Source organism: Pristiophorus japonicus, chromosome 13 (assembly GCF_044704955.1).
Source record: "Pristiophorus japonicus isolate sPriJap1 chromosome 13, sPriJap1.hap1, whole genome shotgun sequence".
In the NCBI taxonomy this organism is placed as follows: Eukaryota; Metazoa; Chordata; class Chondrichthyes; family Pristiophoridae; genus Pristiophorus; species Pristiophorus japonicus.
In genome coordinates, this window is record NC_091989.1 from 108,269,521 (window position 1) to 108,281,929 (window position 12,409).

At 47.7% G+C, this 12,409-nt stretch overlaps 1 protein-coding gene across 1 annotated transcript in view; it reads right to left on the minus strand.

Annotated features, from left to right (window-relative positions):
* LOC139278162 (uncharacterized) overlaps positions 1 to 12,409 on the minus strand; it is a 327,559-nt gene that overhangs the window by 58,684 nt on the left and 256,466 nt on the right. The window contains exon 8 of the mRNA XM_070896817.1: positions 2,047 to 2,113. Coding sequence (XP_070752918.1) covers positions 2,047 to 2,113 — 67 coding nt within the window. The remainder of the gene's footprint in view (positions 1 to 2,046; positions 2,114 to 12,409) is intronic.

A 12,409-nucleotide genomic window follows, 5' to 3' on the forward strand; every position in this document is an offset into this window, starting at 1 on the left:
TCGACTCTGGATCAGTTCCTATGGACTGGAGGGTTGCTAATGTAACACCACTTTTTTAAAAAGGAGGGAGAGAAAAAACGGGCAACTATAGACCGGTTAGCCTGACATCAATAGTGGGGAAAATGTTGGAATCAATCATTAAGGATGAAATAGCAGCGCATTTGGAGAGCAGCGATAGGATTGGTCCAAGTCAGCATGGATTTATGAAAGGGAAATCATGCTTGACAAATCTTCTGAAATTTTTTGAGGATGTAACTAGTAGAGTGGACAAGGGAGAACCAGTGGATGTGGTGTATTTGGACTTTCAAAAGGCTTTTGACAAGGTCCCACACAGGAGATTGGTGTGCAAAATCAAAGCACATGGTATTGGGGGTAATGTACTGACGTGGATAGAGAACTGGTTGGCAGACAGGAAGCAGAGAGTCGGGATTAACGGGTCCTTTTCAGAATGGCAGGCAGTGACTAGTGGAATGCCGCAGGGCTCAGTGCTGGGACCCCAGCTCTTTACAATATATATTAATGATTTAGATGAAGGAATTGAGTGTAATATCTCCAAATTTGCAGATGACACTAAGCTGGGTGGCGGTGTGAGCTGTGAGGAGGACGCTAAGAGGCTGCAGGGTGACTTGGACAGGTTAGGCGAGTGGGCAAATACATGGCAGATGCAGTGTAATGTGGATAAATGTGAGGTTATCCACTTTGGGGGCAAAAACACGAAAGCAGAACATTATCTGAATGGCGGCAGATTAGGAAAAAGGGAGGTGCAGAGAGACCTGGGTGTCATGGTTCATCAGTCATTGAAAGTTGGCATGCAGGTACAGCAGGCGGTGAAGAAGGCAAATGGTATGTTGGCCTTCATAGCAAGGGGATTTGAGTATCGGAGCAGGAAGGTCTTACTGCAGTTGTACAGGGCCTTGGTGAGGCCCCACCTGGAATATTGTGTTCAGTTTTGGTCTCCTAATCTGAGGAAGGACGTTCTTGCTATTGAGGGAGTGCAGCGAAGATTCACCAGACTGATTCCCGGGATGACAGGACTGACATATGAGGAGAGAATGGATCGACTGGGCCTGCATTCACTGGAATTTAGAAGGATGAGAGGGGATCTCATAGAAACATATAAGATTCTGATGGGACTGGACAGGCTAGATGCGGGAAGAATGTTCCCGATGTTGTGGAAGTCCAGAACCAGGGGACACAGTCTTAAGATAAGGGGCAGGCCATTTAGGACTGAGATGAGGAAAAACTTCTTCACTCAGAGAGTTGTTAACCTGTGGAATTCCCTGCCGCAGTGAGCTATTGATGCCAGTTCATTGGATATATTCAAGAGGGAGTTAGATATGGCCCTTACGGCTAAAGGGATCAAGGGGTATGGAGAGAAAGCAGGAAAGGGGTACTGAAGGAATGATCAGCCATGATCTTATTGAATGGTGGTGTAGGCTCGAAGGGCCAAATGGCCTACTCCTGCACCTATTTTCTATGTTTCTATGTTATGCTTCACTCTAGCCTCCTCCCACCCTACTTCATTTAACCCTATCTCAGCACCTGCTTCTATTCCTTTCTTCCTCATGTATTTATATAGCTTCCCCTTAAATGCATCTATGCTATTTGCCTCAACTAACTTCCAGTTTATGACTGGCACTTTGTACAGAAGTGACTTGTATACAGTCCATGCAGGCTCACCACTTCTGAACAGTTCCAGAAAACAGCCCATGCAAGAGTGCTGGGACTGCACACATCAGATTGCATGGGGAGCCTATTGGGTGTAGGTTTTAGTCATACCACTAGTAATTCTCCATACTATACCCAAGTCCTTCTCATGAGCTTTAACTCTCCCACTAGTGACACACCAGGTATGTTGTCTCCCCCCAACCCCCTCCTTAAGTGATGATGAAATCTAACACCCTTCTTGCTTGCAGTCATTGGGGGAGCAGCAACAGATGGCAGTACCAAAGCAATTCTAAATAACTCGTGCAAGGTTGAGAGAAGGTAAGAGGAGGCCAAGTCTTACCCACAGATACATTTCCACATACACAAACATTTACTAACCTGAGTTCCAGCTGCAGTTCTATCTGTTTCTGGTCTACATTAAAACAAGGGTCAAAAACATCCTTTCCTGAAAGTGAAAAATGGAAAATCAGGAACTGACTGAGTTAAGTTGTAAAATAATGTCCTAATACAAATAGCATTGACAAGTTTTTTTTAAATCAATCTCTGAATCCTCACAGTTATTTTCTTCTTTTTTATGTACCATTCCATTTTTAAATGTTTCTTTCTGTGCTGCACGATCTGATATAAAGAGTGTTTTTTTGTCTTTGGTTTTATATGATTTTGGAATAGCTAGGGGTAAAATGGACGCTGCTCTCTCTGTCTGCTAGATATAAAATGAAAAACAGAGACACTCAGTCTGCAGGAATTACTTTGATGGCTTAGATGATTTACAAGAGTTAAGGTATGTAGCTTGACAGAGGGAGATGTAATTTCTACGATACTCCATTCTGAAGTGCAAGGGAAGAAACACAACTATTACAAGCTGTCATGTTTCGTAATTTCCTTTAAGGTGAAAGTCACATTGTAGTAATTGGAAGGGTAATACTGTGTCCACCTGTAGCACTTCTGGAAGACACTTATGACTTCATATCTATTATGTCTGTAAGCACTCTAGTAATGACCCCACGAGGCAAGGTATTGTACTTGAACTGTGGTGACCGTAGTCCATTTATTACAGCTCCTGAGTGAGGGTACAGCATGGTGAGCTCCCTTTTATACCTGGTTACCTGTCGTGTACAGGTGACCCCAAGGTCTCCACCAGTTGCACCCTCTGGTGGTACAAGCATAGTGTATACAGTGTGAAGGTACATCCAGTAGTCTTATAAAACTACACATTGAATGTACAGGGAGAATACATATGTTATACATACATAACATCACTCTCCTCTAAGTCTTGTGCCACTGGCCTTTGCATTGTGTGCTCTGGCCCTAGACTTGAGTGCCCAAAGCCCTTGTACCATGCTTTGGCTAGGCTCTTTCCCTGTTGACCACCAAGTCCTTATTGTCACAACATTAGGAAATGGTCAGCAGTGGACGGTTTGAGGTTGCAGTGGGGGTTGAGTGGGTTCTGGGTGTGATTCATGTGTGTCCCTGGCTACATACATCCATTTCCCCACCCCCATACATAGACCATGTGTGTGGCTCAACATCTGCATGTGCATATATGTACAGAAAGAAAGAATAGAAAAAAAACCATGGGATTAATTACATCACTGTTTGGGTTGTGCAGTAGTGGAACAAGTACATTTTACAGGTAAGGTACATATGTGGTATCACAGTCTTGCTCCTGGGTTGTGTATGTATAGGTGGGTGAGGACGCTAGTTCCAGAGTCACCGAACTGTATCCAGTTTGTCTGATGGCGGCGCTGCACCCGCTGCCAGCTGGGTGGGCTCGGATCACTCACCTGGCTGAGTCTCAGGGCCTTTTCCATTGCCTAGTGATGGGCAGAGCCAGAGGTGTGTGTGGCCACCCTGTCCTCCTTTGAGGACTGAGGTGTATCTTTGCTGCCCTTCAGCGATAGTGGGAGGCTGGTCATCCCAGGTCCCGTTGGGAAAGCTGGAGGTTGCTAGCCTCTTGCTCCCGATACTGGCCCTGGTGGCCAGAGAGGTAGAGCTGATCAGGGGCAGGGTACCGGTGGTGGTGGTGCCTTTGCCGTCCGCTTATCGCTGGCCCTGCAGCTGGTATGCTCCCTCTGTGTGTGGCCACGCTCCCTGGGGCATCACATTTGCCCCGGAGGCGCAGGCTACATGGTCGGGTAGCCCGCTGGAACTGGGTGCTTCCGACGGGAGGTTGCCCTTGGTTTTGTCGGCATGCATGTAAATCCCGGCATCGCACATCATCACTTCATTTACTCTCACAATACATTGGTTCCGACCGCAATCGCCTGACTTATCATGGTTAGTTACATTTACAAACTTGAATTTGTCAGTTACATCTCTTACATATGTAACACCGGCATCGCTGTATAAAGAGGGGAACTGTCCCTTTAATTGTGATGGGTTGCCAGTCTCCTTTAAGAGGGCCTTGCAATCTTTACCCCAATCTGGTTCACTGCTCGGCATCACGTATTGCTCCATCAACACTGCCCCTCGTGGTCTGGCCACCACCATCTTTACTTCAGGCGCTTCACCTCATGGTTCGGGCGCCATCTTCTTTCTCTCCATAAGGTAGGCTGCGGTGATCCTTTTCTCCCCAGATTCTGCCATGGAAGCAAGGAAGTTTCCTTCTGCGCTGATTTTCTTCCCCCGGAGTCCTGCCACTGGAGCCTCGGGTCGTTTCGGCTGGATCATCTCGCAGTTGGGTTGAGCAGTCTGGTTCGTCTCCACGCAGTCGAGTTGAGCGGCTGGTTTTTCAGGTGCTGTGCTGGATCCGACTTCGGGGCCGCGGAGGACGTCGATCGCTGGAGGTTGGAGATTTTCCCAACTCCAACGGATCTTTTTCATCCATCTTCTTCCTAATAGCGTTGTATAGGTGAGCAGCTTCACTTGGGTCGGGATCATTTTAGGTCATTCGATTGGATTGTCCCAGAGTTTCTCAAAGGCCGCCTGATTGATCAGTGACTGGCTCGCCCCTGTGTCCACCTCCATCGTGACTGGAACACCGTTGATTTCAACTTCCATTTTCAATGGGGAACTGATGGTGGTGCAGGTAAACACTCCGTACAACTCATCGTGGGGCTGAGCTGCCTCATGGACTCTCTTCTCATCGTCGCTGGAGTCTGGATGATTGGCAAACTCTTCATCAACTCGGAACTCTTCATTGACTCGGTGAGTACGATTTCTCTTGCACATTCGCTAGAGGTGGCCCTTTGTGTTACAGCCTTTGCATGTATAGTCTTAATAGTGGCACTGGTGGGCCCTGTGATTTCCTCCACAGCGCCAGCATGGGGTTAGCTGGTTGGCCCCATGTGGCAGATTCAGGGTTGCGGGACTCTGGGTTCTGTTCTCTCTTCTCTGAGAGAGACTGCTTGCAACAGCCCTGCCTCTAAAATGCACCAGCCGGTTCTCAGTACTTGCCGGGTTAGAGTCCTGGGGGTGAGTCATCTGCTTAGGTTTGAGTTGTTCCTGTATCAGCGTTATGAGCTCCTCATATGTTTTGGTCGTTGTCTTCGCTGGGGTTAGCAAGTCCCTGATGAGGCCATAGACGGTGGGCCCACAACTGGTGAGCAGGATAGCTCTGCAATTATCAGCCAGCGAGGTCGGGTTGTCTCCCGCCACGTTGTTCGCAATAAAGAAGTGTTCGAGCCTTTCCATAAAGGCCTCCCAATCTTCCCCATCGGCAAATTGTTGAAACGTGCCAAGGTTAGCCATTTTCGTGTGGAAATTTGTAATCTTGTTGCCAGTTATTGTGTCTGTAAGCACTCTAGTAATGACTCCACAAGGCGAGGTATTGTACTTGAACTGCCGTGACCTTAGTCCATTTATTACAGCTCCTGAGTGAGGGTACAGCATGGTGAGCTCCCTTTTATACCTGGTTACCTGTCGTGTATAGGTTTCCCCTAGGTCTCCACCAGTTGCACCCTCTGGTGGTACAAGTATATTGTATACAGTGTGAAGGTACATCCAGTAGTCTTATGTAATTGTACATTGAGTGTACAGGGAGTATACTTATGTTATACATACACAACAATATCGCAGACCAAATCCTCTCCCTACAGTAGGAGGAAGATTAGATTATGCAATGTAGAAAAGTTGGGGCAGAAACCAAGGGGGTGTAAAAATGGATAAGCCCATTCTGAAGGTGACAACAAAGTGTTAAGACAGAAATGGGAGTGAAGTGTTGGACCAGAGGAGTCATAGTACTCCTTCTTAAATTTGTCAATACCACATGTGCTAAATCTTTACAAAGGAATAAGCATTTGAGCTGTACCCAGGATGCTAATTATTCTTCGAGAACATCACATGACAATCAATTTCTTTGAAGGAGGATTTGAAACAAATGTAAGTGCCGCAGACTCTCTCTGAAATGACTTCGGAACTTCATCAGTGTAAAGTCCTGTCCCTTCAGTACAGATTCACACGAGGCATGTAGTGAAGTCAAGGTCACTCTGGACCTGCAACTTTATTTCACAGCTCTGGAATGCTGCACTTGCCTGAGACCTGTCCTTATATACCTGTCTCTTGCAAGTGTACCCCTGGTGGTAAGGTATGCTGGTGGTTACAGGTCATATCTTATTACAGTCATGTATAGCATGTTAGGATACAGTTATATATAATAATGTAAGATACATGACATCACCCTCCCCCAAGGTCTTATTGTCTTTAAAGGTTCAGTCTCTCAGGTGGTCTACGCTCTCGCATGGAGCGTCTGAGTTGTGGTTCAGTTGTTTGCCTTGGTGTCTGTTTTCTTTGGGTGTGGTTGCTGGTATCTTGCCTGGGCTGTCTGTTTCAATTGGTGTGATTGTTGTTGACTCGCATGGGCTGTCTGTTGGGATTGCCCTTTCCTCAGGTTGTTCCCTCTGTCTGTCCACCAGGTGTGCTGTGAGTTCCACATTGTAGTCTGCCTCTGGTTCCGCAGTGTTGTTGGTAAATCTGCTTTTGACTTGGTCTACATGCCTCCGGCAGGTTTTGCCATTGTCCATTTGTACTACCAGTAGCCTGTTTCCTTACTTGCCCGTTACTGTCCCTGCAAGCCATTTGGGACCCCTGCCATAGTTTAGTACAAACACTTTGTCCCCTATCTCATTCCATCTCCCCCCTCGAATTTCTGTCATGGTACTCAGTCAGCTTACGGCGCTTTGCCTCAAGGATTTCATGCATGTCTGGGAGGATTAATGAGAGCCTTGTTTTTAAAGTCGTTTTCATCAACAGTTGCGTGGGGGGGATCCCAGTCAGTGAGTGCGGACGAGATTTGTATGCCAGCAGCAGTCGCGACAGACGACCCTGCAGCGTGGGACCTTGGATTTTAAGCATGCCTTGTTTAATGATTTGCACTGCTCTCTCCGCCTGGCTGTTGGAGGCCGGCTTGAACGGTGCCGTCTTGACGTGATTTATGCCGTGGTCAATTATAAAGTCTTGGAATTCTGCGCTGGTGAAGCACGGACCATTGTCACTGATCAATATGTCAGGGTTTCCGTGCGTTGCAAACATGGTTGCGAGGCTCTCCACAGTGGTGGAGGTTGTGCTCGAGTTTAAAATGGTGCATTCGATCCACTTTGAAAATGCATCTACAACTACGAGAAACATTTTGCCCATGAATGGGCCCGCATAGTCTACGTGCACCTGCGACCACGGTTTGGTAGGCCAGGGCCAGGGGCTCAGTGGAGCCTCCCTGGGGGCATTGCTGAGTTGGCCACAAATGGTGCACCTTTGGACGCAGAGCTCCAAGTCCGCGTCAATACCAGGCCACCAGACGTGGGATCTGGCTATGGCCTTCATGAGAATGATCCCCTGGTGCTCGCGGTGGAGCTCCCGGACAAATGCCTTTGTGCCTCGCAGAGGCATGACTACTCGGTTGCCCCACATCAGGCAGTCTGCTTGTAGTGATAGCTCATGCATGCACCTGTGAAAGGGTTTTAATTTCTCGGGGCAAGCATCGCGAGCCTCTACCCAGTCACCGGTTAGGACACATCTTTTTACTAAGGATAACGTGGGGTCGCTGGCCGTCCAGGCTTTGATTTGGCGAGCCGTCATGGGCGAACCTGTGGACTCAAAGGCATTGATTGCTATGACTATCTCACAGTCCTGTTCGTCAGATCCTTCTGCTGTTGCCGGGGTAGCCTGCTGAGCGCGTTGGCACAGTTGTCTGTGCCTGGTCTGTGCCTTACGGTATAGTCGTAGGATGCCAGCATGAGTGCCCACCGTTGAATTCGCGCCGAGGCGTTGGCGTTTATTGCCTTGATCTCGGATAGGAGGGACGTGAGGGGCTTGTGGTTGGTTTCTAACACGAACTTGGCCCCGAAAAGGTATTGGTGCATCTTTTTGACACCGTAAATGCACGCGAGCGCCTCCTTCTCGACCATTCCATACCCGCGCTCCACCCGCGAATGTGATCTGGAGGCATAAGCTATGGGTTGTAATTTGCTCGCAATATTGACATGTTGTAAAACGTACCTGACCCCATACACTGATGCATCGCATGTGAGAACTAGCTTTTTACCTGGGTCAAAGAAAGTCAAAACACTGTTGGAACTCAGAAGGTTGCGTGCCTTATTGAAGGCGCGTTCCTGGGCGTCCCCCCAAAACCAATCGCGCCCCTTCCTGAGTAGCACGTGGAGAGGCTCCAGCAGCGTGCTTAAGTTCTGCATAAAGTTCCCAAAATAATTGAGTAGCCCGAGAAAGGCGCGCAGTTCTGAGACATTCCGGGGCCTGGGTGCCAGGCGAATTGCTTCTCTTTTGGACTCTGTTGCGGCAATCCTTCTGCCCAAAAATTCAACCTCGGGTGCGAGAAACAGGCACTTGGATTTCTTGACTCGTAGGCCTGCCCGATCCAACCGCTTTAGTACTTCCTCCAAATTACGGAGATGGGAGTCGGTGTCCCTGCCCGTGATAAGTATGTTGTCTTGAAATACAACCGTCCCCGGGATGGACTTGAGCAGACTCTCCATGTTGCGCTGGAATATGGCAGCTGCCGACCTGATGCCGAATGGGCATCGATTGTACATGAAAAGGCCTCGATGTGTGTTGATGGTGGTGAGTAGCTTGGATTCCTCGGTCAATTGGATTCCTTGTGTCATATACGCAGATAAGAAAAGTTTACCTCCAGCCAATGTGGCAAATAACTCTGGGCAGTGGGTACTGGTCCTGAAGGGAGACTCTGTTTATGGTAGATTTGTAGTCCTCACAGATTCGTACAGATCCATCAGGCTTCATGACTGGGACGATGGGACTTGCCCAGTCGCTAAATTCCACAGGTGATATAATGCCTTCCCGCAGAAGCCTGTCTAGTTCGTGTTCAATCTTTTCCCTCATCACATAGGGTACAGCTCTGGCCTTGTGATGGACCGGTCTAGCATCCTATGTGATGTAGATTTTGACTTTGGCCCCTTTGAAAGTGCCCACACTTGGCTGAAAGAGATGTTCAAATCACTTTATAACTGTTGAGCAGGAGGTCCGTTCCTCTAATGACATGGCATGGACATCATCCCATTACCAGTTTAGTTTTGCCAGCCAGCTTCTCCCCAGCAGTGCTGGGGGGTCTCTGGGGACAATCCACAGGGGAAGTCGGTTCACTGTCCCTTTGTGTGTGACAGAGAGCATGGCGCTGCCGAGGACTGGTACGATTTCTTTGGTATAGGTCCTTAGTTTGGTGTCGACCCTTGTGAGTTTTTGTCTGTCTCTTTTATGCGGCCACAGTTGTTCAAATTGTTGAGCGCCCATGAGAGGTTGACTCGCCATCGTATCCAGCTCCATGTTGACAGATATCCTGTTGAGTAGGACCCTCATCATTATAGGAGGCGTCCTGTTGTAAGAGCAGTGGCCATTGATCGTGTTGACCCATTGTACATCGGTGTCCCGGGTACTGTCCCCACCATCTTCTGGTCCGCTTTCCGACCCATCCAATTCGTATACCAGCCGAGCTGCCGTTTTTTTGCACATGCGGGCCAAATGCCCTGTATATTCACAATTTCTGCAAACAACTTGCTGAAATCGACATCCCCTTGACGAGTGCCCACCCCCACACCTCCAGCACATACCTGTTCCATTGTTCAAAGTGTTCCCAAAGAATGAGCTGCGTCTGGCTGATCTCTCTTGAGCTTCTCTTAGTTTGTAGTTGATTGCTCGCACTGTGGGTTGATGAGGTGTGAACAGCCGTTCCTGTGGCCCTTGATGGCTTCTGCCTGCTGTCGAGAGCCTGTTATCCCGGTTTTGTCTGTGTGTGGGGGTAGCAGCTTGTTTAGTGCTGTGAACTTCTTGTTCCGATATTTTGTTCGTTGTCGTACCTGCTTTGTAAATCAACCTCGTTTCTTCTTCCCCTACCAAGAATGTCTGTGCAACCAGTGCTACTGCCTCGAAGGTCAGGTTCTTGGTCTCTATGAGCTTTCGGAATATGCCTGTGTGGCCTATTCCTTCAATGAAAGTCTCTCAGCATTTCTCTTCTCAGTTCATCGGAGAACTCACATAAACTAGCCAACCTCCGAAGTTCCGCCACCAAGTCGGGTATGCTCTGTCCCACACAGCGTCTGTAGTTGTAGAACCTGTGTCTGGCCATGTGTAGGCTGCTCGCTGGCTTCAGGCGGTCTCTTACCAGTGTGCTCAATTCTTCAACGACTTGCTTGCTGGTTTCTCGGGTGCCAACAGATCCTTCATTAAAGCGTATGTTTTCGAGCCACAGCTGGTCAAGAGATGGGCTCTTCCCTTGTCTGCCTTATCGTCGCCTAACCAGTCTTTGGTTACAAAGCTTTGCTGGAGCCTTTCTATAAAGTCCTCCCAATTGTCTCCCGCATTGTACTTTTCATCTGAGCCGTTGTTCGCCATTCTGTGGATTCTGTAATCCCGTAACTCGTCGCCACTGTAAATTCCTGTCCCCTCAGTACAGATTCACACGAGACATGTAGTGAAGTCAAGGTCACTCTGGACCTGCACCTTTATTTCACAGCTCTGGAATGCTGCACTTGCCTGAGAGCTGTCCTTATATACCTGTCTCTTGCAAGTGCACCCCTGGTGGTAAAGTATGCTGGTGGTTACAGGTCATATCTTATTACAGTCATGTATAGCATGTTAGGATACAGTTATATATAATAATGTAAGATACATGACAATCAGCTATTAGAATTAGATACTGAATTATACTTTGCACCCCACAAAGTCTTCACAAAATATAAGCCAATTTATGACATGAAGATGACAAGGCATGTAATTTAATTGTTCAGTTGTGATTCATATTGTTGTCTCAACACACTGTGCATTGGGTATTGTGTTTTTACAGGATAGTCACTTATCCAAACCCCTCAATCAAACTCAAAGATCAGGAAATATAGATGCCTGATTAACACTTTTTATTTGCACAACACAACCCATTACATGCAGTGCTCTTGGAGACTGATACCGATAAAACTCACGTGCAACGGACTCATCAGGAAAATCGCAAACACGTTGTCCTGACTGCTCACACTAACCTCAGTAAGATTGAAGTCCCTACAGAGTTCTGTTGTGTTGTATCTTTTATAGAGTTAATCACGTCCTTCTAACATTGCACCAACACCTTCTACCTAATATGCGAGTACATTATGTCACTGCATTGAGTGATGTTCATTATATAATTCCTTTTAGAGTGTCTGTGCAATGTTACCTACCTCTTGTCTATCCTTCATTGTCTCATCTGTTCTTGGGATTTCTCCATTCTTTGTGTTTCCATATTCCATATGGTCTCCTGATCAGAAAGTTCTATGCCTAGTACATGTTGTGTTTGTTCTCACAGACTGTTAATGATTTAATGTCACCAGGTTCTAACCCTGTTCTGTATGTGACCTCTCAAAACTACTTACTCTGCAGATTTTAGTTTTATATGCATGAGTGCGTTAGTATTAAGAAATGCTTATTACAATTATTAGAACTATTGGGTTTTTCTATTTGGTCTGCCTATCCTAACATTGGTTCCTTACTTGCAATTCCCCAATTAATTGTATTTCCAATTTTGGCTAGCCCTCAATTAAATGTATTTTTAATCTCGGCTAACCCATCTGGACAAGAACAATGGAGGGGGGGAAGTTTAACCAAAATGGGTGGTTTGGGGTTGGTTGGGATGTTAAAATGTTAAAAATCTGAATCCCAACCCGCCCACTTCTGGTTTTAACGGAGACAGAACGGGCAACCAACCTGCTCGACGGAGGTAGGTTGCCAATTTAAATATTATACAGGTTGAATCTCCCTTATCCGGAACCCTCGGGGCCTGGCCTGTTCTGGATAAGGGATTTTTCTGGACGAGGGGTGATCACGTTAAATTGGATGGTACAGGTACTGAGCCAGGGGATATCGGGATTGGCTGGCTTGGGGCTGGGAGTGTGGCAGAGAGATCATGGGGCAGGAGACGGGGGAGCGGGGTTGCCATTTAAAACCACCATTTAAAATTTAACCCTGCCCGGCTGAGTCTCGGGAAACCCGGCAACTAAAGGGAGGCGAAGTTTGTTGGATCCAGGAGGCAAGGGCTTTTCCACTTACCTGCTTGTTCCAGCTTACCTGCTTCACCCTCCCACCTCCCCCCCGACCCTTCCAATCTCCCTCCTAATCTGGCCTCCAACCTTCCTTGTGGCCTCTGGACTCCTATAATTCCAGCCTACGACTTCCTCAATTTTGCCTGGCCCATAATCCCATAGCTACCCTCGCCCTACTCCAACTCCCATGATGTCTCCTGGCGCACGACTCCCGATCTTCTCCGCCACCCCCCTTCCCCCCTGGCCCCCAGCCTCCGTAATTTTGCACC